Here is a 25,961-nt window from a genome sequence, read left to right on the forward strand (position 1 = left end):
GTCTAATATTTAGTATTATGTTTTCAAAATATCTATTAAAAGGTCATGATGAAACTGTTTCCATACAAAGTGGATTTGTATAACTTTTATATTGGACTCTTAGAAAATTAACACAGATGAATTTTTAATTTTTCCCTCAGATGATTCACAACGTAAGCAGTATGAAGAATGGCTTCAGGAGACCCAGCAGCTTCTTCAGATGCAGCAGAAATACCTTGAAGAGCAAATTGGTGCACACAGAAAGTCCAAGAAGGCCCTTTCAGCTAAGCAACGTACTGCCAAGAAAGCTGGGCGTGAATTTCCAGAAGAGGATGCAGAGCAGCTCAAGCATGTTACTGAACAGCAAAGCATGGTTCAGAAACAGCTAGAACAGGTAATAACTAGGTTTGCAAAATAAGAAGCAATTGTTCATGAGTAGAGTGTTTTGGCCTGTCATTCATTAATGGCACAGGCTGTTGATTCGTGTTAAGTGGCTGTCAAAAGTGACAGCTCTGAGCCCTCTTGCTGAGTGAAGCAGTAACAGCCCCAGGTCTTGCCCCAGAGTCACTGTCACACAGCACACACTTTTTACGAAGTGCTGCTAATGGGATTGATTCTCGTGACCCTGACTTAGAACTATTTTCATACTCCGGTGTGAAACCCTGGTATAGCTAGTCTTGCTGGGGAAATTCAGTTACTTTCCCTGCCCTGGGAAACTGCGGTGCAGAGTCTTGAGCTTTGCTGAGGACGGCTTGTGGGGGTCCTCGGTTTTCCAGTTGGACTTGACCTCTGCTTTGCCGTGTTCTTTGGTTCCCTGGTTTCTAATGGAATTTCAGGTAGAGCATTTGAATCACTCTGGTGGGATTTTTTTCATGGTATGTTTTTACTAGTATTTCTTATCAGTATTTTGATCTCAAAATACATTGGTATATCTTATGTAAAGGACTCGTTCCTGAAAAATGAGGCCATTTTGCTATTATCTTCCATTATAAACCAGATGGTTTTCAAAATGCTGATACTGAAATAAAAACTATACTTAAAAAGAAGTAAAATTTAAATTTTTATTTAAAATAAAACAGTAATAGTGTTCAAAATGCATCACGTGGCCGCTCCTAGGTATTTACTCAAGTGAATTAAGAAGTTAGGTTCCCACAGAAACCTGCACACAGTTGTTTTATCATGGTCACCAAAAACTGGAAACACCTCAGATATCCTTCAGCAGTGAATGGTTTGACAAAGTGTGGAACATCCACACGATGAAATAGTACATAGCAATGAAAACAAACTGCTGTTACACACCACGGCTTGGAGGGATCTCAAGAGCATTATACCAAATGTAAGCAGCTAATCTTGAAAGGTTATCTATTGATTCCATTTATAGAACATTCCTGAAATGACAAAATTTTAGAGGTGGGCATGGTTTAGTGGCTGTCTTAGGGATGGGGAGGACGGTTGGACTACAAAGGGGTAGCACACGAAGGAGTCTGTAGAACCCCTGATTGTGACTGTGGTGATGGCCACAACAAGCTCTACGGGTGTTAAAGTTCACAGACTACACCGGAAACGGACAATTTTGCTTTTAATTGTCAGTGTAAATTTCAATCCAGATGTTAATAGTAGAAAGGGAAGAGTTCAGAGTAGATTGACTCGATGGAAATCAGAGTGCTTTCTTTGTAATGAACACATTTATGCCCTGTATTACCTAAGATTCTCTGCCACCTTCTGAACAAGTCAGTTTTATCACCATTTTACATGTGAAGAATCTGCAGAGTCATCGTAGAGGTCGGTGACGTGTTCCTCATAGCTGATGTACTGGATTAGGGATTTGAACTCAGATGTTTTCATCTCCAAACTGTAGTTACTACAATAATGTACCAGCAGTAAGGTGACTGCAGTATAATTCCCATCGTTTAAAACCAAGACTATTCTGTAATGAGAGATTTCTCTTTAAATTTACTCTCTGGGACCATGTTTATTGCAAGTAAATATGCTTTTAAAGATTCCTTTATAAATTATTTTTAGTCCTTTTATTGCCTTCTGGTATATTTCTGTAAATTTTTTATGATGACAGTGTTGTTTTTGCATGTCCATGGATCAGGTCCTATTTAGAAGCTAATACTGTACTTGGGAAACAAGACACATCATCTGTTACTGTATAGTTGCCAGCAGTCCAGTGTAACCTCCTTAAGTAAGCAATTGATGATAACATTTTTAAGAGAACTTTCAGATGTCATGGGAAAGGTGTGGGCTACCACCTTCTGTATCCCAGGTAGTGTTCTAGATGCTTCATGTATACTCATTCTCCTTCGGCAGTCCGGTGGGAGTTCCTCAGCTCTAGCTAGTAAACCAGTCAGGAGAGAGAAGAAAATGTGAGTAGGAGTTATACAGCTGCTGGAAAACAGGCCAAAACCACTATATGCAGAGAGCATGCTAGTCTACCCGGGTAACTGCAGAAAACACACTGGAAACCTGTTGGAGCAGGGCCCAGTGTGCTAGCTCAGCGTGCAAAGACTGAGTGATCTTGGAGGGTACGCGCACCACCTCGCACCCTTTCTCCCACGTCCCCAAGTGGGGTGACACGCTCTCAGGCCATGAGTTGTGTGTTTATTAAGATTGGTCTGTAATGTCTGCACACTGAGGCACAAAGGCTTTGGAATGAATTAACAGACACAAGTCAGGCGTTACATTAGGAACTATTTAAAACACTGTCTCAGAGCTTTCACATATTTCACAAGCTGTAATTTGAGTATGTTACCTCTAAAATTCGAGGAGTTTGGCCCATCTAGTCTTTTTAACCTGGAGGGGAAGGTGTGGTATATGCGCTAATAACTCATCTTTTTTTAACATGTACAATTTTGTATATTTAAAAAATGAAATCTTCACACGTTTAAATGGTTAAAGTCTGAGTTAAATCTCACCGCTAATCCAGCCTCATATATTGACGTAACTTGTAAGGCATCACAATTAGCTGATTCCGGTGTAGCCTTTGTTTATTGTTTTCTCTTATTTTTCATATGTAGTTGAAATAGTTTATGACGTTCAGAGTAAGATTTTCTTAGTATGTATTTCAGAAGAATGTTTTTCAGATTTGTTTTTGGTATTAAAACATCTTTACGTATAAATTTAGAAAAATCCTATTGAAAAGATTGACAGTCTTTGTGATCAGTTCGTTTTTTGGTGTGTGATTTTTGCTGTTGCCCAGGCATTTTTGCCTCTACAAGCTTTTAACTGCCTTCTATGTGACCTCCACCGTAATCGTCACCAGTGTTTCAGTTTGATGCCTATAGTGACATAAATGATTGAGATTTAGTTTCATTACTCCAGATTCGTAAACAGCAGAAGGAGCATGCCGAGTTGATTGAAGATTATCGGATCAAGCAGCAGCAGCAGCAGCAGCAGCAGCAGTGTGCAATGGCCCCGCCAACTGTAATGCCAGGAGTCCAGCCCCAGCCACCCCTGGTCCCAGGTGCCCCCCCGCCCACCTTGAGCCAGCCCGGCTTCCCCATGGTGCCTGCGCAGCTGCAGCACCAGCAGCATGCAGCCGTCATCGGCCACAGCAGCCCGGCCAGAATGCCCAGCTTGCCTGGGTGGCAGCCCGCCAGTGCCCCTTCTCACCTTCCCCTCAATCCTCCCAGGGTCCAGCCTCCCGTTGCCCAGTTACCAATAAAAACTTGCACCCCAGCCCCAGGGGCAGTGTCGAATGCAAATCCACAGAGTGGACCACCACCACGGGTGGAGTTTGATGACAATAATCCCTTTAGTGAAAGCTTCCAAGAACGAGAACGAAAGGAGCGCCTACGAGAGCAGCAGGAGAGACAGCGCATCCAGCTCATGCAGGAGGTGGACAGACAGAGGGCTCTGCAGCAGAGGATGGAAGTGGAGCAGCACGGCGTGATGGGCTCGGAGCTGGGCGGTAGGACCTCCGTGTCCCAGGTTCCCTTCTACAGCTCTGACCTGCCTTGTGATTTCATGCAGCCCCCAAGGCCCCTTCAGCAGTCGCCACAACACCAACAGCAAATGGGGCAGGTTTTACAGCCCCAGACTATGCAGCAAGGATCCATTAATTCACCCCCCACCCAGAGTTTCATGCAAACCAACGAACGAAGGCAGATAGGACCTCCCCCATTTGTTCCTGACACACCGTCAGTTCCTGGTGGAAGCCCAAATTTCCATTCTGTTAAGCAGGTGCATGGAGGTCTTCCTGGGGCTGGCTTCCAGCCGTCCCCAGTGAGGCCTCCTTTTACACCTGCTTTACCTGCAGCACCTCCAGTGGCTAACAGCAGTCTCCCGTGTGGCCAGGACCCTGCTGTAACCCATGGGCAAAGTTATCCAGGATCAGCCCAGTCTCTCATTCAGTTATATTCTGATATAATCCCAGAAGAAAAGGGGAAAAAGAAAAGAACAAGAAAGAAGAAGAAAGATGATGACACAGAATCTACCAAGGCACCTTCAACTCCGCATTCGGATATAACTGCTCCACCGACCCCGAGTGCCTCCGAAACTACCTCCACCCCTACGGTGAACACGTCCGGCGAGCTTCCCCAGCTCGCAGAGCCTGAGGCGGTGGAGCCAGGCGGCCCGTCGGCTCCCGACCCGGCCACCGGCCAGCTGTGTCCAGAACTGGAGAGTAAACTGCCCACTAGTGACTTCTCACAAGGAACCCCAAGCCAGCAGACCTATGCAAATTCAGAGGTGGATAAGCTCTCCATCGAAACCCCTGCCACGGTGGAAGAGGTAAAACTGGAGACGGCTGAGCCAGAGCAGCGCCCAGGCCAAGACGGGCCTGAGCTGGAGGAGCGCACGGAGGATCAGGCCAAGGAAAAGGCTGCGGCTGGCCCTGCCTCCGCCGGGCAGAGTCCTTCCCGTCCTGCTGGGGCTCCTGCTTCCAAAGGAGATTCGGGCAATGAACTTCTGAAGCACCTGCTGAAAAACAAAAAGGCTTCTTCCCTTTTAAATCAAAAACCAGAAGGTGGTTTTTGTTCAGAAGAGGACTGTACAAAGGACAACAAACTAGTAGAGCGGCAGAACCCAGCCGAAGTGGTAAGTGTGGCTCAGGGAAACTACAACTTACTTTTTTCCCTTTCGTTTTAAATTATGGTTACAGCAGATTAGTGCCAGCTGCGGTGTGGACTGTTGTACACTGTTTTACAGCCTTTTCACTCTGGAGTGAAAAGAACATGGATCCCAAGTTTTGACTTACACTAATGAATTACATCAAGTAATCATTTGTTTACTGTATTTTTCAAGAATCAGGGCTGTGTAGGGTAATGCATTTCACACGTAGCAAGTCCCTGTCCGTCGGCTGCTGCCGCACTGAGCTGATCTAACGAAGTGTCGACGCGTCCTTAACTGCAGGTAGCATGCAGCCTCCAGGAACCTCTCTGAAGTACAGAGCACAGTCCACGCCCCCTGTAGGTACCCCAGGGACTCAGGAGTGTTGGGCATCCGTTCTGTTGCAGCCTGTTAACACTTCCTGTTGCACAAACACAGTCTTCTATGTAGATGCTCTTGTATCTTTGTAGTTTTCCATGTATCCATATTCTGCCCTTATTTAGTTGTAAGGCATTGGGTTTGCTTCTGTTTTTCCGTTGTGTGAAGAACTTTCTTGTAAATATACCTTTATTAGATTCCATCTCCCTCATTTCAGTGAACTTCCTTGAGATAGTTCCCAAACTGGGTTTTCTCAGGTTTTAGGAATCGGTCCACTTGTCTCATCTTTCAGAGGCTGCAGTGCCATTATTAGAATGTTCCTAAAGCTTTCCCTACAGTGCTTCTCAAATTGGATTTTAAATTTCTCATTTTTTAGTTGAGTGGGGTGGAGTGGTATGTGCAGCCATTCGGAGTTGCAGTTCTAAGATTGTTAATGAAGCCGTTCATTTGCAGCTGTTGGCTTACTCTTCGTTTTCTCTTACTTGTCTGTCTGACCATCCAGTAGGGGTGGAGCGCTGACCCCATTGTTTCATGTTATTTTTCTAAATTTCGGTGGTGATACTTTTTCAGTCACATTTGCTATCAGCGAATAGGCTCAGTCTCCAGCCGCTTAGTCCACTGCATCTTATGCCGAAGGAACACCAAGCTGCTTGCTGTCCATGAGTGTCTTTCTGATTTCACCCCTTCCCTGGGCAGCCGTGACGCTGCCGTTTCTGCCTGCTCTGCGCTCCCTTCTGTTTTCACATCTGGCCACTATCTTTTTATCTTTCAGAACTCAGTTCTGGAATCGTCTTCTCCAGATACCTTTCTCAGCTCAGCCAATCTGAAATAGGTGCTGATGCCCGTGTGCTCACATGGCAGTTGCTGTAGTGCCACTTAGCGTAAACAGCTCCTTGAAGGGCACAGACTGCACGCTGAGTGCCTTTCTGTCCTCCGTACCTCGTGGAGTACTTAGCACATCATTGGTATTCAGTGGGCTGTGTTGAAGTCAAGTCCTAACACTGGTGATTGTATATAAGAAACATAAATACTGGGTGTCGCGATGGAAAGAGAGATGGGCTCGTTTGTGTACGTGTAAGTAGACTGACCGCTGGGGAGGCTGCACAGTGGGGGGCCCTTCATCACCAGGGGTGATGCCTTCGTACCGCATTCCAGGGGTTACACCATGCTGAGCACTCGCCCTAAGTGCCATTTAATCATATGGCAGGCATGGCTACTCCTCCCGTTTTCCCAGTGACAAAAGTCATTTACTTCCTAGTCCCACTGAAGGCAGGCTTGTTGGGGCAGTAGTCGGAGAGGCGCGGTTCTCCCTCCATGCTGAGGAGGTCTGTTTTCTCACACGGACGCTGGGGCTGGAAGAGCACCCCCCCCCCCCCCGGTTGCGTGTGGCCTGGCGCCTTGGAGAGGGTGCACCCCTCAGCCTGCGTTAAGTCTGAGTTTTCATCTCTTCCCAGCCTGCGGCCTGGGCGGGGCACGTCGGCCTTTCTGTCCCAGGGTTTCCTCATCCACAGAATGGGGTTGCTGGTGCTCCCTGTCACTGGGCTGCCACTGCCACAGGGCCAAGAGGACTCCGAGCGCACCTTGTGCTTGTGCTGTGCTGTTCATCCGAGGCGGTGCGTGCCTGGGACCTGCCAGCGCATACCTAGGGGTCTGGCAGGAGGGATGTACATTCTGACACGTGCAAAGCTGTGACCACATGAGTAGCTTATGAACAACTGTGTCTTTGCTAATAGAGAAAAGTGAGAGAAAGAAAACAGCCTCAATCCACAACAGCGCTCACTGATTTAGTTACTGTTCCTGTATATCTGTATGTGAGTGATATACAGATTTTTTTGCAGCCATTAAAATTTATGCTGTGCATGAATGTTTAATGTCATGGAGAACAAACCACATGTCAAGTTTAAAAAGCAGCCACTGAAATAAAAGGATACTAAGTGTGATTCATTGTGTTTTTAACAAAATATGTGTAGGCATAGATAAAAGATGGTAAACAGATACATTAAAATGTGAAGTATTTCTATCTCAGGTAAACTTCTGGATGATTTTTGGTCTTCTGTGTTCTGTAATTTAAAGTATTCTTTGAACTGTAGTAATACCTGCTTTTCAGGGTTGCTGTGAGGTAGGAGAAGCCGGCTAAGCACTTAGACAGTGCCTGACCCTGCAAACCCGACAAGCAGTGCATCGTGCTTCAGTCGTGAGCCAGTGAGGAAGGCTTGGGCCCTTCCTACTCACAGTGCAGTCCTTGGGGGTCAGCAACGTCGACTTCCCTGGGGGCTTTTTAGGAAAAGTGGAATCTTGTGTCCCTGGCGCGGTCATCCCAGTCAGAGTGTCTTTTAACAAGATCCCGGATGATCCCCGTAAATACAGACCAGGAGAGCATGGCCCTGGGCCTGGGCTTCGCAGGGCTTGGATGTATCACAGTCACCTAGACGGCTTGTTCACACGTAGGGCGCCAGGTCTCACTCCCACCGCGCACTCAGGAGGTCTGAGGTGGGCCCAGTCCAAGGTGGTGCTCGTTCTGCTGCTCTGGGGACCACCCTTTGAGAACCATCACGAGCTAGCCCCAGGATGGGTCCCTGCTTCCACATCCCCTCTTTTTTGTATGAGCTAAGAATGGTTTTTACATGTTTAAGTGGCTGAAGAAAATCTGAAGCAGAGTAGTAGTTTACAACATGTGAAAATTATATGAAATTCAAGGTTCAGTGTCCATGAATTTAAGAAGGTTTTGGGAACGTAGCCAAGCTCACGAGTTTCTGCTGTCTGTGGCTGGTCTTGCAGTCCCAGGGCAGAGAGCTGAGAGCACAGCAGATGCCGTGTGGTCTGCAAAGCCTGAAACGCTTACTCTTTGACCTTTTACAGAAAAGTTCTGCCACCCGTGCTCTAAGTTATGCCATGTAAATGGAAACTGTAATCTGCAAACCCTCAGAGGTTCAGTGCAGACTGCAGTAAAATACGTTCAGCAGCTATTAGGTGTCTGTAGCAAAGGATGGCTTTCAAGTTTAGAAATAATGGCCCCTAAAAATAGTCCCATATTTTTAGGTATTGATGGCACTGCCCTTAAAATCCTCTTTAAGGACTGGTTTATTCTTAGCCGTAAATACAAAAGTACAGGTTTATTTGCTATCATGTAGGTCCTCTTTCATTGACTTCCAAGTGTGTGGTGATTACTCAGTCCTGTGTGGTCGTGAACTAAGCTGAATGACTAGTGCTGCTTGTTTTTACTGATCTCTGAGCCCGGCTGCCTCTCGCAGCTGAGATGTGCAGGCTGCGAGGCTTTTCTGGAGCCTGTCAGTGGTTTCCTCACGCCTTGTATTTTACCTGTTCCTAAGGGGAACCCAGATAGCGCACTAAAACCACCGTGCAGAGGCCGTGGTGGCTAAGAGCCTCCAGTGAGCAGGATGGGGAACTCCACTCTTTGGCACCAGTGGTGTGGGCAGCCCGGAGGAGTAATGCTCCCTCTGAAGGGAAAACAGCCACACTTAATGAGTTCTGCTCTTTCCTGAAGCTCTGCGGCTTGCTGGTTTCCATACTTGAGAATCATGTTTGGAAAAGGGGGTGCTGTTTTCAGAAAACACTTAGACCATTTGATGCCACCATCTTTTCTCCTTAACTTTTGGTACCCAAGTTAGGGATACTTGGCTTAGGATGGGACTGAATTAGCGTGAACTGAAAATCAAACGTGAATAGTTCACTTATTTCTTAACCTTTCCAATTACATTAGCAAACTTTGGGGGCTCAAATGCAAGGTGGTTTTGGATGTGGCAACAACCAGTTGCCAAAAACAGATGGAGGAAGTGAAACCAAGAAACAGCGAAGCAAACGGACTCAGAGGACTGGGGAGAAGACAGCACCTCGCTCAAAGAAAAGGAAAAAGGAAGAGGAGGAAAAACAAGCTTTGTACTCTACCGCCGACACCTTTACCCACCTGAAACAGGTGAGTCCTGCGGAGCAGCCCCTTTAAAAATTCAAGGAAATGAGACATCAAGTGCTTTTTTAACCCTGTTAAACCGAAACTTTCTCTTTGTTGTGATCATTTCCTAAAGTAGAGAGTTACAGGGATAAATATATCGCAACAAGGAACCTAGTAGATTTCCTACCTGCCAGATTTATCCTATTGGCACCCCCAAAATTACAGTAAAATAGATGGAGCAGTTGGTGATGGTCGAGATTTACTGACGTTCAAAAGGAGCAGCCTCAGCACCAAGGCAGATTCTGTCCGCGTTACTGGTGACTAGACGCAGCCGTCGGTCTCTCCCTGTAGTAAACTCTGTTCTTACCCTTGTAGTTGATACAGAAGGTGGGAGACAGTGCTGAGAGTGCCACTGGGGGCACCCAGCCTCAATTCAGCCCTGCTTCTTGCTGAGCGAAGATAAGGAAGCTGTTATTCTTGTTAGATGCCTGGCAGCATCCCTTTTAAGACAGATGAGAATAAGGCTCATTTTTAAGTATATCTCAAGGATTCTGTAGTCTCTCTCCCTTATTCCTGCATTTTGATACTTGAAATTTTTGAGTCTTATTTTCCTCAAGCCTTATTTGACTAAGTTGCTTCGGGTCTTAGAAAAGTTGAGAAACACTTGTTTTGTTTATCGTGTACATTACTCTTAAATGTGTTTTTCAATAGCAGCTCTCTCTGCTCCCTCTAATGGAACCAGTCATTGGAGTGAACTTTGCCCACTTTCTTCCTTACGGCAGTGGCCAGTTTAATAGTGGGAATCGACTTCTAGGAACTTTTGGCAGTGCTACCCTTGAAGGGGTTTCGGATTACTATTCTCAGTTGATCTACAAGGTATGTCTCTTTGCCAAGGTGTCACCTTGCTTCCTCTTTGGATACCATGTCAGAATTGGTAGAGCTTGTCTTGTTTTTCCATCTGGTTTACATCTGATCTTCCAAGTTCCATTTAAACTTTAGTTCAACTAAAAGGTTAAAATTTTACCAGGTAAAGTGTTTCTGGTATGAACATTTGAAATTTTTGTCTAGGTACGAGTACAAGTTGTGAAAAACATCCATTATGTATTTCTGTGGTAGGGGAAATATTTATTTTCCTGTAATCTTTATTAACTTTTAAAATGAACTGAAATTCAAAGTAAACAAAAAAATATGGTAGGAATTTATCCTGAAAAATAAAAAGAAAAATTAAAACCGTATTTTACCTAATAATTTAGGTCCTAATTGCAACTAGCTGCAATATAACATAATTATGAATTCTTAGACTGCTAAAAACAACCGAGCTAAACCTAGTTTATCTTTCGGTATTGGTTTTAACAAAGGTTTATGCTAGGCTCACTGGGCGCTCTTTACTTCACATCTGACTTATGTAAAGTGGTCTTTTTTGCAAAAATATTTGCTAGTATCGTCAGTTTTCCTGAGGGCTTCTCTTTTTTAATATTAAAGTCATTCTCTTGTGATGCTCCGTTTATTGTCATTATTGGCTTTTCTCTTCAGTTAGAGCCTCTCCTTACTCTTGTAAATGCCTTCTCTTCTGATGCAAGCTGTTCTCCACACAACTTCATCATCTTCATGAAATCCTAGATCTTTGCAAGATTTGTAATTTGACCTTGCACTCGATCAGCACGGTAGTATAGGTAGAGTCCAGCAATTCCTGAGAGACTCATCAGTCAATAAATAACAAATTGATGACAAGTGTCAAGCAGGGACAGATGTTTGGGGGGAAACTACATCTGTCAGTGACTCACTCAACTTTGTATGATTGCTACTCCTTTTGCTGCTTTTTGAGATTTTGGACAATCTGGATTCTAATATCTAGGATGTGAGTTGCAATTACTGGGTTAGGACCTTAAATTCTTAAGTTTTTTACAGAACGGGGGCATATCTTAATGAGAAGTTAATAAAGGAGGTTTTGAGAACTTTTCACAATTTATTGGTTGAATTTTAAAGCTATCCTTCACTGGCACAATGTAAGTTTACTTCTAATGTCAAAGATGAGCACTCAGGCTGGGCATAGTGAGCAGGTGGATGACACGTCCACAAAGCCATGCGCAGTTGTTCCACCAAAGGCCTCCTGGCCTGCGTGTTTACTTTTCTTGGTGTGCCTTTGAGAAATGAAGACACATCTGGTTACGTTTCTGTAGTGTTGCCTCCCTGTGCTAAAAATTCACAGAACTAAGTTTTAGCAAGGTCCTGGCATATTTGCTCAGTAGCATATAATGTAAAATCTTTTGGTCTCCTGCAGCAGAATAATTTAAGTAATCCTCCAACACCCCCTGCCTCTCTTCCTCCTACACCACCTCCTCTGGCCTGTCAGAAGATGGCAAACGGCTTTGCAACAACTGAAGAGCTTGCTGGGAAAGCTGGCGTACTGGTGAGCCATGAAGGTATGACGCCCAGCCCACATTTCTACCTTGGAGGGGCACGCCCTTGGCGGCCGTGCAGGTGAAACGGCAGTCAGGTTGTACAGTTGTACCCACTTGTCCATCTTGACTAAGTATATCTGCTTCTATGTTTTTGCTTTTCCAGTTACCAGAAGTCTAGGACCTAAACCATTTCAGCTGCCTTTCAGACCGCAAGACGACTTGTTAGCCAGAGCTATTGCTCAGGGCCCCAAGACAGTGGATGTTCCCGCCTCCCTCCCAACACCACCGCATAATAACCAGGAAGAGTTAAGGTACAAGTGCCTTCTTCTCTGATGTTTTTAGTTACTTCATTTATTAAAAAATTTGTATGTGTATGTATATAGGACAATGTCTCTAGAAGTAGCATGTTAAAAACACTTAAAAGACTTAAAAGGTAAAATCTGGTGAATAGTTTTCGTCAGAACTTAAAGTTCATAAAAAAATACTCACTATTAAATATTTGTGCATTTTAAAAATCTTACATGGTATAGGAAGTTCAACAAATAATAATGGAATAGACATAAAGGCAGTGGGACTCCATGCAAAATATTTCAAAGACTCGTGTCCTTTATAACCTGTTAATGTGATTTTATTGGGTTTATTGATGTTTGCAGATGTCAGAATAGAAGAGCAGCGGTCACAGGTATCAGAGAATGCTCTCATGGGAAGGAATTCAAGGACACTCCTGTCCAGAGTTTTGTGACTTCTTTGTATCAGTTCTTTAGCCCCAAGGTTCTGACTGGGAGAATCCACTTCCTTTAGCAGATAATCATGACCCAGTGAGTTAAACCCAGGAGAGGTTCTTAGGCACTTCATCAAATTACTCTTTCCCCCTTGGAAAATCTGGTGATGAAAACCCTCTATGTGATGACAGGTCATTTAGATTAAACCCCATACTTTATTGACAAAACTGTGTATCAGAGAGAAGTGACTTGTCCAGAGTTAGAATCCAGATCTTTTGTTCCCCTGGAACTCACTGCTAGATTTGTGCCAAATCTGTGACTGGGTGGCAGCTGTGGGAAGCAGCCTCCTACGTGTACGAGCTTGGTGCCCACTCCGGGTCTCACAGGGGCTCTCTGGGAGCCTTTCTAGGGTCTCCTAATAATGCTGCTTCCCAGCGTCCTTCCACATGCCCGTGTCCCTGCTGGGGGAGGCCTAGTGAGACACCAGGTTGCCCTTCAGCGTCCAGCCTGATGCCACACTTGCCCTCCATCCCCAGTTGCCTTGGTCACCTTTAGCTTCTTGGACTAGACCAGTCGCTTCTTTTTATCACCTCACTTTATCAGTTAAGAAAAATAAAGGCCTTTGAAGTCACAATGACCAGGTTTTACCCATTCCGCCCCCGTGAGTACGAGCAGCTATGGAAGAGCCCTGTGCATGAGGCTGGGGGCGGGGGGTGCTGCTCGGCCCTTTTTCAGCCCCAGGATGTTCCCTAGTCTCAGGGATCTGCTGTCTGCAGAGGTGTGAGTATTCACTTTCTCTGTGCCCTGCTGTAATCTGAACATCTGCTGTAATCTGAACATCTTTGGCAAGTCTTTCAACTTGGATGCTAAAGCTTTAGTGAGCAGGAAACATATCATTTAAATTACTTTAAACATATTTCCTTTTTGTTTTTTCACCCCGGAGAGATTTCCTGGTTGGCCCTGCCCCGAATCATGGGTTCTCATGTTGTTGTTGTCGGAAGGTCACACACGGAGCCAGGCTGGGGCAGGTTGGCTCCAGCTCATGTCCTGTGTCTGTTCTCCTCCCAGGATACAGGAGCACGCCGCTGATCGCGATACTCCAGACAGTTTTGTGCCCTCGTCCTCTCCCGAGAGTGTGGTTGGGATGGAAGTGAGCAGGTACCCAGACTTGTCGCTGGTCAAAGAGGAGCCTCCAGAGCCAGTGCCGTCCCCTGTCATCCCCATCCTCCCCAGCAGTGCCGGGAAAGGTGGGCACCAGTCCTCCGTACTGCGGGCCCACGTGCTCCTGTTGGTGTTTTGAAAAGCCACTAACAATCAATCCTTCCTCTTTCAAGGTTTGGACTCCAGAAGGAATGACATAAAAACTGAGCCAGGCACTTTATTTTTCACATCACCTTTCGGTTCATCCCCAAACGGTCCCAGGTCGGGCCTGATCTCTGTGGCAATCACTCTGCATCCTACAGCTGCTGAGGTAAAGATGAGAGGGTTATTTAATGTCGTAGACTCCGCTAGGTTTTTAAAGCTGTGTCAGGAGGCTCACACGTGTCTGCACGTGACTCGTGCACAGCAGGGTCATTGCGGATAGAAGAGTAAAGTTAGGGAGAGTTCGCATGGTCACTTCAGGCTTCCACGTGGTCTGGGTGTTAGAAATGAGTGTTAAATCGATCTCAGCCTAAGTCAAGGCAAAAGGGGCAGAACGAAGGTAGAGGTCTTGCTTGTTTATTAGAGGAGGTACACAGTGGGGAGCTCTTTAGAGAGAAGCCTTTTGATAACTTTCACACGTAGAAAATCAGGCAGTGAAGAACTTTGTCAACAGTGGAAGTTTTCCAGAAGCAGTGGAAGTCTTGTTCAGGTGGCAGCTGCTTGTATGAGACCAAACTCATAGTCCCACGATGGGACATTTTGGCAACAGAACTTAGCGGTAGTGGGTTCTCGTGGACCGTTTCAGACCTCTTCCCAGAGCTGTAGGTCCGCTTGCCGGTAGCTTCCGACCAGCTGTAAAAACTGACAAGGTTTAGCTCATTCCTTGTATTAACGACGCCTAAAATAGTTTAATGCTTCTCAAGTATTTAATATTCATTGAAATCCCTTTATGAGGATTTCTGTTTATGAAAGCTTTATTTAGATATTGGCCCATTAAAACCTTTTTTTTTCCTTGAGACCCTTAAGTCTAAATCAGCATTGTTGGATTTGCTTACCACCTGTACATCAGCGAATAACACTTACCTAATAGGAGTTTTTCTTCAGTGCTTCTCTGTGCCTTCTGGGTGGGTCATGCAGCGTTTGCACTTTGTTTTAGAACATCAGCAGTGTTGTGGCTGCCTTTTCCGACCTCCTTCACGTGCGAGTCCCTAACAGCTACGAGGTTAGTAATGCACCAGATGTTCCAGCCGTGGGTTTGGTCAGTAGCCACAGAGTAAACCCAGGTTTGGAGTATCGACAGCGTTTATTTCTTCGTGGGCCTCCACCAGGACCTGCAAACCCGCCCAGATTAGCAAGCTCCTACCACCTGAAGCAGCCTAACGTGCCGTTCCCTCCAGCGAGCAATGGTGAGCGGGTTTACGTTAGTGAACCTCACGTTCGTTCTTGAATCAGAAGTTCAGCTGATTCTCTTTAAAATCCCACTTTAATTGTAAACAAGTAACAGGTAGCATGTTGGTGCATCATCCTGGTGAACTGACCTTCTAATAAGCTCTGCTGTGCGGTGACTTAGCCTTAGTGCTTGGGGACTGTGCTGTGTCCCCTCTGACGTGCTCACCCACAGGCCGCCTTGTCCTCCTGCCTCCGCCGCTCATCCTGTCCCACCTCCTGCTTCGCGCGTGCGCAGCGGGCCAGAAGCTTTACCCGCACCCCTGCTCTCCTCTTTCCTTCTCCACCGGCCCCTGGGGCAGTGGGGTCTGGGCTCACCCTCACCCCCGTCTCTCCTCTCCCCACTTCCCGCACTGCGAGGGCTTGTGTCGGAGCTCGAATCCCTAGCCTCTGGCCGCTTCTGTCTCCCTCACTTTCCCTGCTTCTCCCTTTGTGCCTCCGCGGCCCCCACAGACGGTGGGCTCTGAGGGTCCCTTGTGCTTTCTCATGAGTCCTTAGTTATATTTTTTATCTCAGCCCCAGGACTTTCCTCATCCCCCTTTGACTTTCCAGATCATACCCGTTTAAGACTCTTGTACACGGACCTCTTCACCTTTCACAGGACATTTCCATCTCGTCTTCACCCTCAAGCGGAAGTGTCCTCTCTCCCCCAGCTCACTTTGCGCTTAGACTGGACAGAACTCAGCGGTTTCCTTCCACGCTCCCCACTTCCCAGCAGGCTGCCCCAGCTGTGCGAGAATAGGTTCCTTGATTTGCACCCCAGTGTCGTGCACATAATAGATGCCCCATAACCACTGCTTAGAAGATCAGATTCTTATTAATTGGTAAAAGATAACACATGGTAACATGAAGGAACCATGTTACGAGAAGTTGATACAGTACAGCTTTGTGCCGTGTGCCACCTCCTTGTTATTGGTCAGTTTTAGTCGCTAACGAAGTCTTTCGTCTGCAGGTCTTTCTGCATATAAGGATTCCAGTCGTGGTATCACGGAGAGCGCGGCTCTCAGACCGCAGTGGTGCTGTCACTGCAAAGTGGTCATTCTGGGAAGCGGGGTGCGGAAGTCGGTCAGAGACCTGGCCTTCGTGAACAAGGTACCCGCTACATCTTCTTTGTCCCTCCCCACCCCAACCCGCGGTGTCCCTGGCAGGGCTCCTCCTTCAGGGGGAGGCCGTTTACGTAGCCCCGCCTGTCGCCTGCTCTGGCGGTAGCATCAGCATGTGTATATATGATGTGCTTGAGCGTGAAATCAGATCGCTGCAGCAGCCTGTTAGACGGGACGTTATGAGAACCACATGTTTTTAAATAGTGTGAAATACGGATCGTGTGGTTTTGTAAATGTATTTTCTCTGTGGCTAAATTATTATCTGCTACATATTGGCTTGTGGGTTACCTTTGTACTTTTAAGGTAGCTACTTTCACTTTCAACATAACATAAAAACCACATATGTATAGATCTTGTTTTTATTAAGTTTTGACTTACTGAGCTCCCCACGTATTTCTCTCTGCTTCTCAGGATTCCCGAGAAAGCTCCAGTCGAGTGGAGAAGGATATTGTCTTCTGTAGTAATAACTGCTTTATTCTCTATTCGTCAACTGCACAAGCAAAAAACTCAGAAAGCAAGGTAAAATTAGGCAGTCTCGGTTAATCAGTCTGTGTCAGTGAATAAAATGGGTGTGCCCACCAGATTCTCAGAGCTCTCCAGGGATTCTAAGCAGCTGCTGCTCAGGCTGAGAACGTGCTCGGTCCAGGTTGTCACTGCAGATTGAATACGTCCCGTTTACTTGACAGGCGTGGGCAGATTGAATTTTATCTTAAAATCTCAGAATTGAATAAAAACACTAATAGTAAAGTCTGTAATTTTACTTATTAACTACAAATAGCTTAATTACAACTATAAAACATTGTTTTTTGATCTTATCCCAATGGAAAAAGCCTGCTCACAAGCACAGCTTAAGTCTGTTCATGTATTTTGGGAAGAAAATCCTCGTCCTACCATATGGTAGAAGGGTCTGCCTGATTTTGTGGAGTTTAAGTGTGACCAAGTGTGTAGTTGGTAAGGACGACACGTTTTTAATCCTCCTCATTGAAGGAAGTTGTTTCCCATGGTGTAATTCTCAGTCATTCCTTCCTTCAGGTCATTACTTTTTCTTGGAAGAATGTTCTGAAGACTTATTTTTTTAGCAGGCAGTAGTGCCCAGTGTGATAAAATTCAGGGTATATACCAAATAAGTTTAGACTTTAAATTAAAATAAATCAGCCTATATGAGAGGAGGGTTGTTTTTTCCCCAGATAATTTAGGTGTGTGGTGCCCGCCTGCTTCTGGATTTATGGGAGGGGGTCTGTCTAGAGCCATGGGAGAGGGAGTGGTGGGAAGGGAGCCTGTGGGTTTGCCGCTCATTCGCTTGTGACACTTGGTACCTCAACGGAAACTGAGGCAGATTCTCTCTCAGCACCTCTGCCCACCGCTGGGTGGGAGCCCGCAGCCTCTGAGAAAAGTTAAACGTGACTCGTCTGCCGGGGGCTTCTCCCCTGTGTCACATTCATGCCAATTTATTAAGCCTGAGATTAACAAACAGGAATTTCAGAGAGTGGGATGAGCTCTTAGAAGATTATGACCCAAAGTTCTTATTTGGTTTAACAAGAAACACTGTTCCCTTGTGTGAATTAAATTAGTTCCTCTGACAGCTTTGATTTTTCCAGCTTGATTATGATTAGAAAGAGGAGCATCCACGAAAGTTTAAGAGCAGAATATTCTCCAGAGCTGTGGCTTTGCAGAGAAGGATCCACCCACAGACCTTTCATCAGTCCTGCCTGTCCGTGCGGGAACCTGTGGACATTCAGTACTGACCTCCACTGTGCACAGATCCTCACCGCGCCCCGTTAGACCCCAATTCCCTGGCTTTCTTGCTTTAACAAGAATTGCTTTTAGGGCTTTTGAATTACTCTTTCTCACATTTCTTTTTATTGTGCAGGAATCCATTCCTTCGTTGCCACAGTCACCTGTGAAAGAGACGCCTTCCAAAGCGTTTCATCAGTACAGTAACAACACCTCCACCTTAGACGTGCATTGTCTCCCGCGGCTCCAGGATCGAGCTTCGCCCCCTGCATCACCTCCCATCACTTTCCCTCCTGCTTTTGAAGCAGCCAAAGTAGAGGCAAAGCCAGATGAGCTTAAGGTAACAGTGAAGTTAAAGCCTCGGCTCAGGGCTGTGCACGGCGGGTTCGACGACTGCAGGCCTGTCACAAAGAAGTGGAGGGGGATGAAGTGGAAGCGGTGGAGCATCCACATCGTGGTCCCCAAGGGGGCGTTCAAGCCCCCCTGTGAGGATGAAATCGATGAATTTCTGAAAAAACTGGGCACGTCTCTGAAACCCGACCCTGTGCCCAAAGACTATCGGAAGTGTTGCTTCTGTCACGAGGAGGGTGATGGCCTGACGGACGGACCAGCCAGGCTGCTCAACTTGGACTTGGACCTGTGGGTGCACTTGAACTGCGCCCTTTGGTCCACGGAGGTCTACGAGACCCAGGCCGGGGCCTTAATAAACGTGGAGCTGGCCCTGAGGAGAGGCCTGCAGATGAAATGTGTCTTCTGTCATAAGACGGGTGCCACCAGCGGATGCCACCGATTTCGCTGTACCAACATTTATCACTTCACTTGCGCCATTAAAGCACAATGCATGTTTTTTAAAGACAAAACCATGCTTTGTCCCATGCACAAACCAAAGGGAATTCACGAGCAGGAACTGAGTTACTTCGCCGTCTTCAGGAGGGTCTACGTCCAGCGCGACGAGGTCCGGCAGATCGCCAGTATCGTGCAGCGCGGGGAGCGTGACCACACCTTCCGCGTGGGCAGCCTCATCTTCCACGCCATCGGCCAGCTGCTCCCACAGCAGATGCAGGCATTCCATTCCCCCAAAGCGCTCTTCCCCGTGGGCTACGAGGCCAGCCGACTATACTGGAGCACGCGCTACGCCAACCGCCGCTGCCGCTACCTGTGCTCCATCGAGGAGAAGGACGGGCGTCCGGTGTTTGTCATCCGCATCGTGGAGCAGGGCCACGAAGACCTGGTCCTGAGTGACAGCTCCCCGAAAGGTGAGGCCCACCCTCCCCACGCTCTGCAGAGCTGCTTACTCCGGGGTCGGGCTGAGGAACGTTTCACCTGTTTCCATGGTTTTCTCATTTGTTCAGGTTTTATAACAGCCAGTGTGGAGTTTTCATTCACGAGTGCAAAGCTTCTTTATCTGGTCATACCTTGTCTTTTTGTACTGTTCTCCAGACACTTGCTAGACTCACTCTAAATCAGAGTAGAGCTGATAAATAGGAGAATGATTGTAGGTCAAGGTTGCCTCTCACTTACGTTGAGGACACTCTTTACGTCACCTAGAAATGGAACCGTATTTAAAGCATATTGTGTGTAGTCTTCTCTCAGGAGGAGCAAATATTAAAGTTTAGAGCCACTTACTTTTGACCTCAGGGGTGAGCCTAGGTTGTCATTTCTGTTGATGTAGAAAGTGCTGTGAAACTGCTTTTTCAAAGTGTAGCAGATTTTTTTAAGTATGAAAATGCTCTGAAGATAATTCCAGTGGAAAAATCAATTTCACACTTTACCTCTGAGAGGAGAGGACATGTCTGTAGGTGTCATTTACTTCATTGGACCAATCATCCAAAAATCTAATGTGCTGTTTGGCCAGCATGAAAGTTAACCTGCTTGCATGAACTTTAGTCATACTGAACTTTCTTTTCCCCTTTTACTGTTTAATTTCCTTAATGTAACATATTCTTTTCCCCCAACCTTCCTAAAGTCTGTAAAACTGCTGCCATCTGATAAGCAGGTAATAGCAGGCCTTTTAGGTCACTGCCCACGGGCTCTACCCGGTGAGTCTTTGTCAACAGTCTCCGTTTTGCTCTTGTTTTTATACTGCATCCTCTCTTCCTCTCTGTTTAGCTAAGAGCAGATTTTTCATAAAGAAAAAAAATTTTTTGTCCATATCATAGGTGTTTGGGATAAAATTTTGGAGCCTGTGGCATGTGTGAGGAAAAAATCTGAAATGCTCCAGCTTTTCCCAGCCTACTTAAGAGGAGAAGACCTGTTCGGCTTGACGGTGTCTGCGGTGGCACGGATTGCCGAGTCCGTGAGTGCCGGGGCGCGGGGTGACCTGGGAGTCGCTCAGGGCCTTTCCCAACGGGGCCGCTGCCACCACCTTGGCTCATTCTGTCAGATTCACAGCACTTGGAGGTGGTGGCTTTGCTGGGAGATTAACTCCTATCTCTCTCAAAGAACAGGAGGCCTTCATGAGTCACTGGGAGGGAGACTTGCATAAATGTTGGTGTGTTAATGTCTGCTCAGTGAGGGAGGTCACAGATGTGGGTTCTCTGGTGCTAGGGGGTGAGGGTCCTCACGTCCTGCACTGCAGGTCAGTGCGCCCAGTCCTGACACCGGGACATTCACAGCCACTTTCCTGCCCTCATCCTATGGTTGGTCACCAGAGGGCAGTTGGATTTCGGGAGCGTTCAATCCTCTCTGAGACCTCTTTGTGAGGTTTTGAAATCACACACGTTTGCCAGCGAGTCTACGCACAGTACTTTGGGGAAATCTCATGAATGTAAGGCATTGCTTTCAAGAAAAAAGCCATTGGTGGGTTTTCTCTGGAGAAGCAGAGGACAGCCCTGAAGCCATGGAGTCCTGTACCCAGCTGCTTCCTTTGGAAGAGCCCTGCCTCAGTAATCGGTACCTGTCATGTCTCTAGAGAGATATGTTCACAAGAGATATATTCTAGAAAAGACTGTATGTACCATGCGAGTTAACCCTACGTTTCCGCCTGTACCCCTGGGACACGGAGAGATGGGCCATCATGTCACGGGCCTGTCTGTGTGCGGGCTGGCGGTGGTAATATAAGATAAAGAGAGTGTTTTGAAAATGTTGACAAGTTATTTCCGTAAGATTCCAGTTGGGCCATCTTTGGGCCAGCTCAGGGTTGCCTGTGGTCTTGATCAGATGAGTTAACTTTTCGTTTATTTTGCTTCTTTCCAGCTCCCCGGGGTGGAGGCATGTGAGAACTACAGCTTCCGCTACGGCCGGAACCCTCTCATGGAGCTGCCTCTTGCCGTCAACCCCACAGGTTGTGCCCGTTCTGAACCTAAAATGAGTGCCCATGTCAAGAGGTTTGTGTTAAGGTATTTTGTTTTAACTTCACATAGTACAGCCCAGGGTTTCTAGGCATATTAGTGGTTTCTGTGCTTGTCTGCTGCTTACAAACCCTGCTGTCTCTGGCTGTGTCTGCCGACCACACCCGAGCACCTGCCGTGTGGCTCCGCTAGGTGGCTTTCTGTGTATGTTCCTGTCAGAAAGAATTTGAATCAACCTGGCTTTGGGCCTTATTCAGAGAGATCTTCAGTTTTCCTTTTATTTCTTCCTGTTGGCGTGCCACCGTCTGCAGGCCTCACACCCTGAACAGCACCAGCACCTCCAAGTCGTTTCAGAGCACAGTCACCGGGGAGCTCAGTGCCCCGTACAGCAAGCAGTTTGTCCACTCCAAGTCATCCCAGTACCGGAAGATGAAGGCCGAGTGGAAGTCCAACGTGTACCTGGCCCGGTCTCGGATTCAGGTGGGAAGACGCTGGGTGTCCGGGAAGAGGAGGGCAGGACACGGAGGCGGTCGGGAGGTGCTGGCATCCAGCACGTGGGAAACGGGGAGAGTCATACTTTGGAAATTCTGTCCGATTGCATTCAGCGCGTGGTCTCGGGGCTTGGCGCTTTCCTTCCCTGAGTGGAAGGAACCCACATCTTCCCACCTGGGTGAGGGCAGGTAGCACCGCATTCCCCACACACGGGGTTTGTGGCGAGGTCACCAGAGCTGTATTTCTAGGCACTTGTGAAGTGAAAAATACAAATGAAAATATTTTCCAGAGGTCCCCAGTTTTGGAAGTTGTCTTTCGGCAGCCTCCTTCTCATGAAAATTGTGTCTTTTCTGTTGGTTAGACTGTGGAGCGCCTTGTAGATACAGCCATGTGCGGGCCGGGCGTTCAGATCCACTCCTGCAGTCCGTGGCTCCTGAGCTGCAGATCTGAACCAAACGGCTCTTCAGCTTCTCCCTCCCGGGTTCCAGGACGGGTTTACAGTTCTCACTTTGCCACACTCCTTCAGTCTCCCAGCCTGATCATCCTCCAGCACCTGGTTTTACTGAGTGAGGTCACGTCTGCTGGCTGTCGGTGTCAGCCTCGCTACGCCCAGACCTAGAGCATCAGGTTCTGTTGCCGTTTTCCTCTGAGAAGCTCCCTCAAACCCGCTCTCAGCCCCGCTGCCCGGTTTTAATCTCCCGTCGTCCCCCCCTCCCCGGGGCGGCAGTGCAGGCCCCTCCTTCCAGTCCACCAGCTCTAGGGTGGCGGGTACCGATCTGACCTGCTCTCCACTGTCTGTACCTGTTCACGTTCTTTCTACGGAAACTTCTTCCTCCTTGGAGGTTTTAGGCTCTCCTCTTTACTCTTGGTGTTTGGGCTTTTTACCGGAACGTGCCTGGGTTAGGATGAGTCCTTTCAATCTGGCGCAGTGAGGCCTTCAGTCTGAGAAGTGCCTTCGTGGTGGTTCTTTGCAAGTTCCTGCCTCTGTTTCTGTTGGCGCGCATACACAAACATGGGCCCCCTGAGATCCGGGACCTCACCGTGTGGACCCCAGGCCGGCACCGCCTAGGGCCTGGCCAAGCCGTGCGGTTGGGGCCCAGCCTTACTGAATCTGGCCCCGAGGTGGGGCCCCCGCATGCTTCCTGCGCGGCTGGAGAAGAGTTCCCGTCCCGGGTCTAACCTCCCGCCGTCACCTCGTTTCTGGTCTCCTTGTCCTGGTCTGAGCTGCTTCTCCTTCGTCTGCTCTTCATTCTTTTGTGTTTAAAAATCTTTCTCCTTTCTGCTCTCGTCCCTTCTCTCTGGTACCTCAGTGTTCATGTTACCAACACAGCTTCTTCCCCATCGTTCTGCCGTCTCCAGGGAGGAGCTCCCCCAGGCTCCCGGGGCTCGGGGTGAGGCCTCCACCCCGCCCCTGGCGGTGACTTTCTCCTGCTGAAGCAGCTACTTCTCCATGTAACGCGTTTCTCTCGCCCATCCTGTTCTTCAGTGTTGCTCGTATTCCCGCACTGTCGGGGTACGGGGTTCTCAACTACCTGTGTTCAGTCTGTCCCCTTTTACCTCGAGCAATTAACAAAGTCTTTTTCATGTTTTATAAACTTAAATTCACATTTTATTAAGGATTCAAATTTCACTTGTCTAGAACGGGGTAGAAGCACTTTGGAACTGGAGAGACGGATAGGTGAGCGCTGACAGGACAGCCCCGGAAGCGCCGACTCCGGGAGGAAAACGGTCCCTCTGTGAGCCACGCCCGCTCACACAACCAGACCACTTAGCGTCTCACTCTTCACTTTGGCAGCAGCAGTTTAACCTGAAGCGATTTTGAGAGTTTTTGTTGTTGGGTTATCTTTTTTCTTCCTCCATACGGTCCACCTCCCAGGTAACCACATTAATGCCCCAGAGTGCGTATCCTGTGTTTTCCGTGGTGCTTTCTTAACAGCACATACACATCCGTGTGCACGTTTACAAGTGGGATTGTGCTGTGTGCACGTTTCTGCATCTTCTCACCGATACTCAGACTCCTAGACCAGCGGAAACACTGCTGACTCAGTCCCTTTAATGGCTCCATGATGTTCCGTGATGCGGATGAACTGTAGTTAGTTAAACCATTCCTCAGTGATGAGAATTTATTTTGTTTACAATTTTTCCCCAGTGTTGCCAGTGGTATCTTGTACACCTGTCTCCGTGTATCGGTAGCTTCACTTCTGTGGGGTGTATCCCCCAGAGTGCGGTTTCTGTGTGAAAGTTTTCAGTTTTCTGAAAAGGCTCTGCTCGCACATTGCTCCCAGCAGCGTGTGAGGCTGACTTTCTCACTTATCGTTTGCAGTGTTACTGCCCATTTATAGTTTTGCCACTAGTGACCACAGAACTACATTGTCACCTTAATTGCAAACTTTTGGATTTTTGCATTTGGATTTACTGTTCTGTGAACTGTGTGTTCATATCCTTTGTCCATTTTTCAGTTTATAAGAATTTGCACTATTAGATTTTTCCCTACAACACATCCCTTGCCTGCCAGGAAGTATGGTATATTTCTTCCTACAAAAGTTTGAATTCCAAATAGTCAAACATATATAATTGTCTGGCTTCTGTTCTTAAAACTGCAGATTGCATATGAGTCTCTTAGATTTTTTTTTCAGCAATTTCATTTTTTATGTTTAAGGCAGTTTAATTTTTTCCATTGAATAACCAGTCGTAGGAGCACCATTTAGCAGTAAGCAGCCTGTCCATACTGAGCTGGATGTTGGTAACCCCGCCTGGGTCTGTGTGGGTTCTCTGCTCGCTCCCACTGACTGTCCCGTCTGTTACCCCAAACCGTGTCAGTATCCGTCCAGATTCTTCTTGTGTGTTCTGCTTTGTTCACCTCTGAGTCATATCTGGAATTGACTGGAATTAACTGAGTAAATGTTTTTTTCCGAAGATCATTCAGTTCACGTACTTAAATCTCTTAACAGCAGCCGTCTGTGCCGTGTGCTCCAGGTGGTGCTTGATGAGAAATGGGGGGGCGGGGTTCCCTCTGGTCAGTCTTAGGTGAGGATGCAAAAGCTCAAAGCACAGTGCCCTGTGTAGTCAACCCTGTTTCAGTTGTGTAGGCTCTGTGTTACGTCAAGTCCTTGAGAAGCAGTAGTGCCATAAAATGAGCAGCAGAAGCTGTTGGCCTGTTCAGCTGGTAGAATCTCAGCAGGATGCCCGACATAGACGGTGCTCAGCTGTGGACAGGATCACTTTCTAAACACGCTTGGGAGGTTCAGTGTGAAACAGACCCAAAGGCATGGTGGGGTCGCAGAGCCCGATGTGGGAGGGTTGTCTGGGGTCAGGGTTCAGACGGTGGCGGAGCGAGGACAGACGGTCGTTTGAGTTCAGGTGGAATCCTCAGTGAGGCTTTCAGTCTGACCGGGGGTAGCCCCTTCGTGTGACAGAGTCCCTGGAACTGAAGTGATGAGGGAGGTGCACGTTTTGCAGGGCCTGGGCCTCTACGCTGCCCGGGACATCGAGAAGCACACCATGGTCATCGAGTACATCGGGACCATCATCCGGAACGAAGTGGCCAACAGGAAGGAGAAGCTCTACGAATCCCAGGTGAGCGTGGCCCTGCCCCCGCCGGCCCCGCCTATCCGCCCAGGTTCGAGTGCAGACAAAACCCTGTCTGGGTGTCCTTGTATTCTCCTCTTGTGTTTTCCAACAGTCCTGCGTTTTTCGATCAGTATTGTTATTTGCAAAGACAGGACCTTGGGTGGATGAGCCTGGCTTCACAGGCGCCCTCCCGAAGTGTTGATTTCTTCTCATAGCGCATAAACATCCGTGCGGGTCCCCAGGGCGGGAGATTGGGGACCTCTCAGTTCCGGCGACTTCATCTCCGTCCCATGGACAGGAGCACGGAGCGGGCTGACTTCCTTCTCTTTCAGAACCGAGGTGTGTACATGTTCCGCATGGACAACGACCACGTGATCGACGCCACGCTCACGGGAGGGCCTGCGAGGTGAGAGTCGTGTGCAGCCTTTCAGTGGTGGAAGTTCAGGGCAGACGAGTGTTGGAAAGAATTTCCATTTAAAATTGTGTGTTTGTTCTTGTTCTGTAGTAATAGAATCAGGAAGGAGTGGTTCTCCCTGTGACCTGAAAGGGTTTTAAAGCTTCTTGCAGTTTTAGAATAAATCGCTTTCTGAAACGGTGGCTCGCAGGTACATCAACCATTCGTGTGCACCGAACTGTGTGGCTGAGGTGGTTACCTTTGAGCGAGGACACAAGATTATCATCAGCTCCAGTCGGAGGATCCAGAAGGGAGAAGAGGTGAGAGCGGGGCCCATCTGTGGTCG

The 25,961-nt window shown here is 47.5% G+C and overlaps 1 protein-coding gene across 19 annotated transcripts in view; it reads left to right on the forward strand.

Moving 5' to 3' along the window:
- KMT2C (lysine methyltransferase 2C) overlaps positions 1-25,961 on the forward strand; it is a 237,767-nt gene that overhangs the window by 208,192 nt on the left and 3,614 nt on the right. For 9 of the 19 annotated variants that reach the window (XM_032483052.1, XM_032483051.1, XM_032483057.1 and 6 more), the window contains 18 exons: positions 141-373; positions 3,304-5,019; positions 9,131-9,343; positions 10,031-10,195; positions 11,601-11,742; positions 11,885-12,032; positions 13,512-13,690; positions 13,778-13,914; positions 14,743-14,992; positions 15,985-16,124; positions 16,547-16,654; positions 18,006-19,125; positions 20,029-20,165; positions 21,065-21,207; positions 21,471-21,639; positions 25,111-25,227; positions 25,554-25,627; positions 25,827-25,935. In XM_032483052.1, the coding sequence (XP_032338943.1) occupies positions 141-373; positions 3,304-5,019; positions 9,131-9,343; positions 10,031-10,195; positions 11,601-11,742; positions 11,885-12,032; positions 13,512-13,690; positions 13,778-13,914; positions 14,743-14,992; positions 15,985-16,124; positions 16,547-16,654; positions 18,006-19,125; positions 20,029-20,165; positions 21,065-21,207; positions 21,471-21,639; positions 25,111-25,227; positions 25,554-25,627; positions 25,827-25,935 (5,300 nt within the window). Of the gene's footprint in view, positions 1-140; positions 374-3,303; positions 5,020-9,130; positions 9,344-10,030; positions 10,196-11,600; positions 11,743-11,884; positions 12,033-13,511; positions 13,691-13,777; positions 13,915-14,742; positions 14,993-15,984; positions 16,125-16,546; positions 16,655-18,005; positions 19,126-20,028; positions 20,166-21,064; positions 21,208-21,470; positions 21,640-25,110; positions 25,228-25,553; positions 25,628-25,826; positions 25,936-25,961 lie in introns of those variants that run through there. The other 10 variants (XM_032483056.1, XM_032483069.1, XM_032483063.1 and 7 more) reach the window with 8 other exon arrangements.

This window comes from Camelus ferus, chromosome 7 (assembly GCF_009834535.1).
Source record: "Camelus ferus isolate YT-003-E chromosome 7, BCGSAC_Cfer_1.0, whole genome shotgun sequence".
NCBI lineage: Eukaryota > Metazoa > Chordata > Mammalia > Artiodactyla > Camelidae > Camelus > Camelus ferus.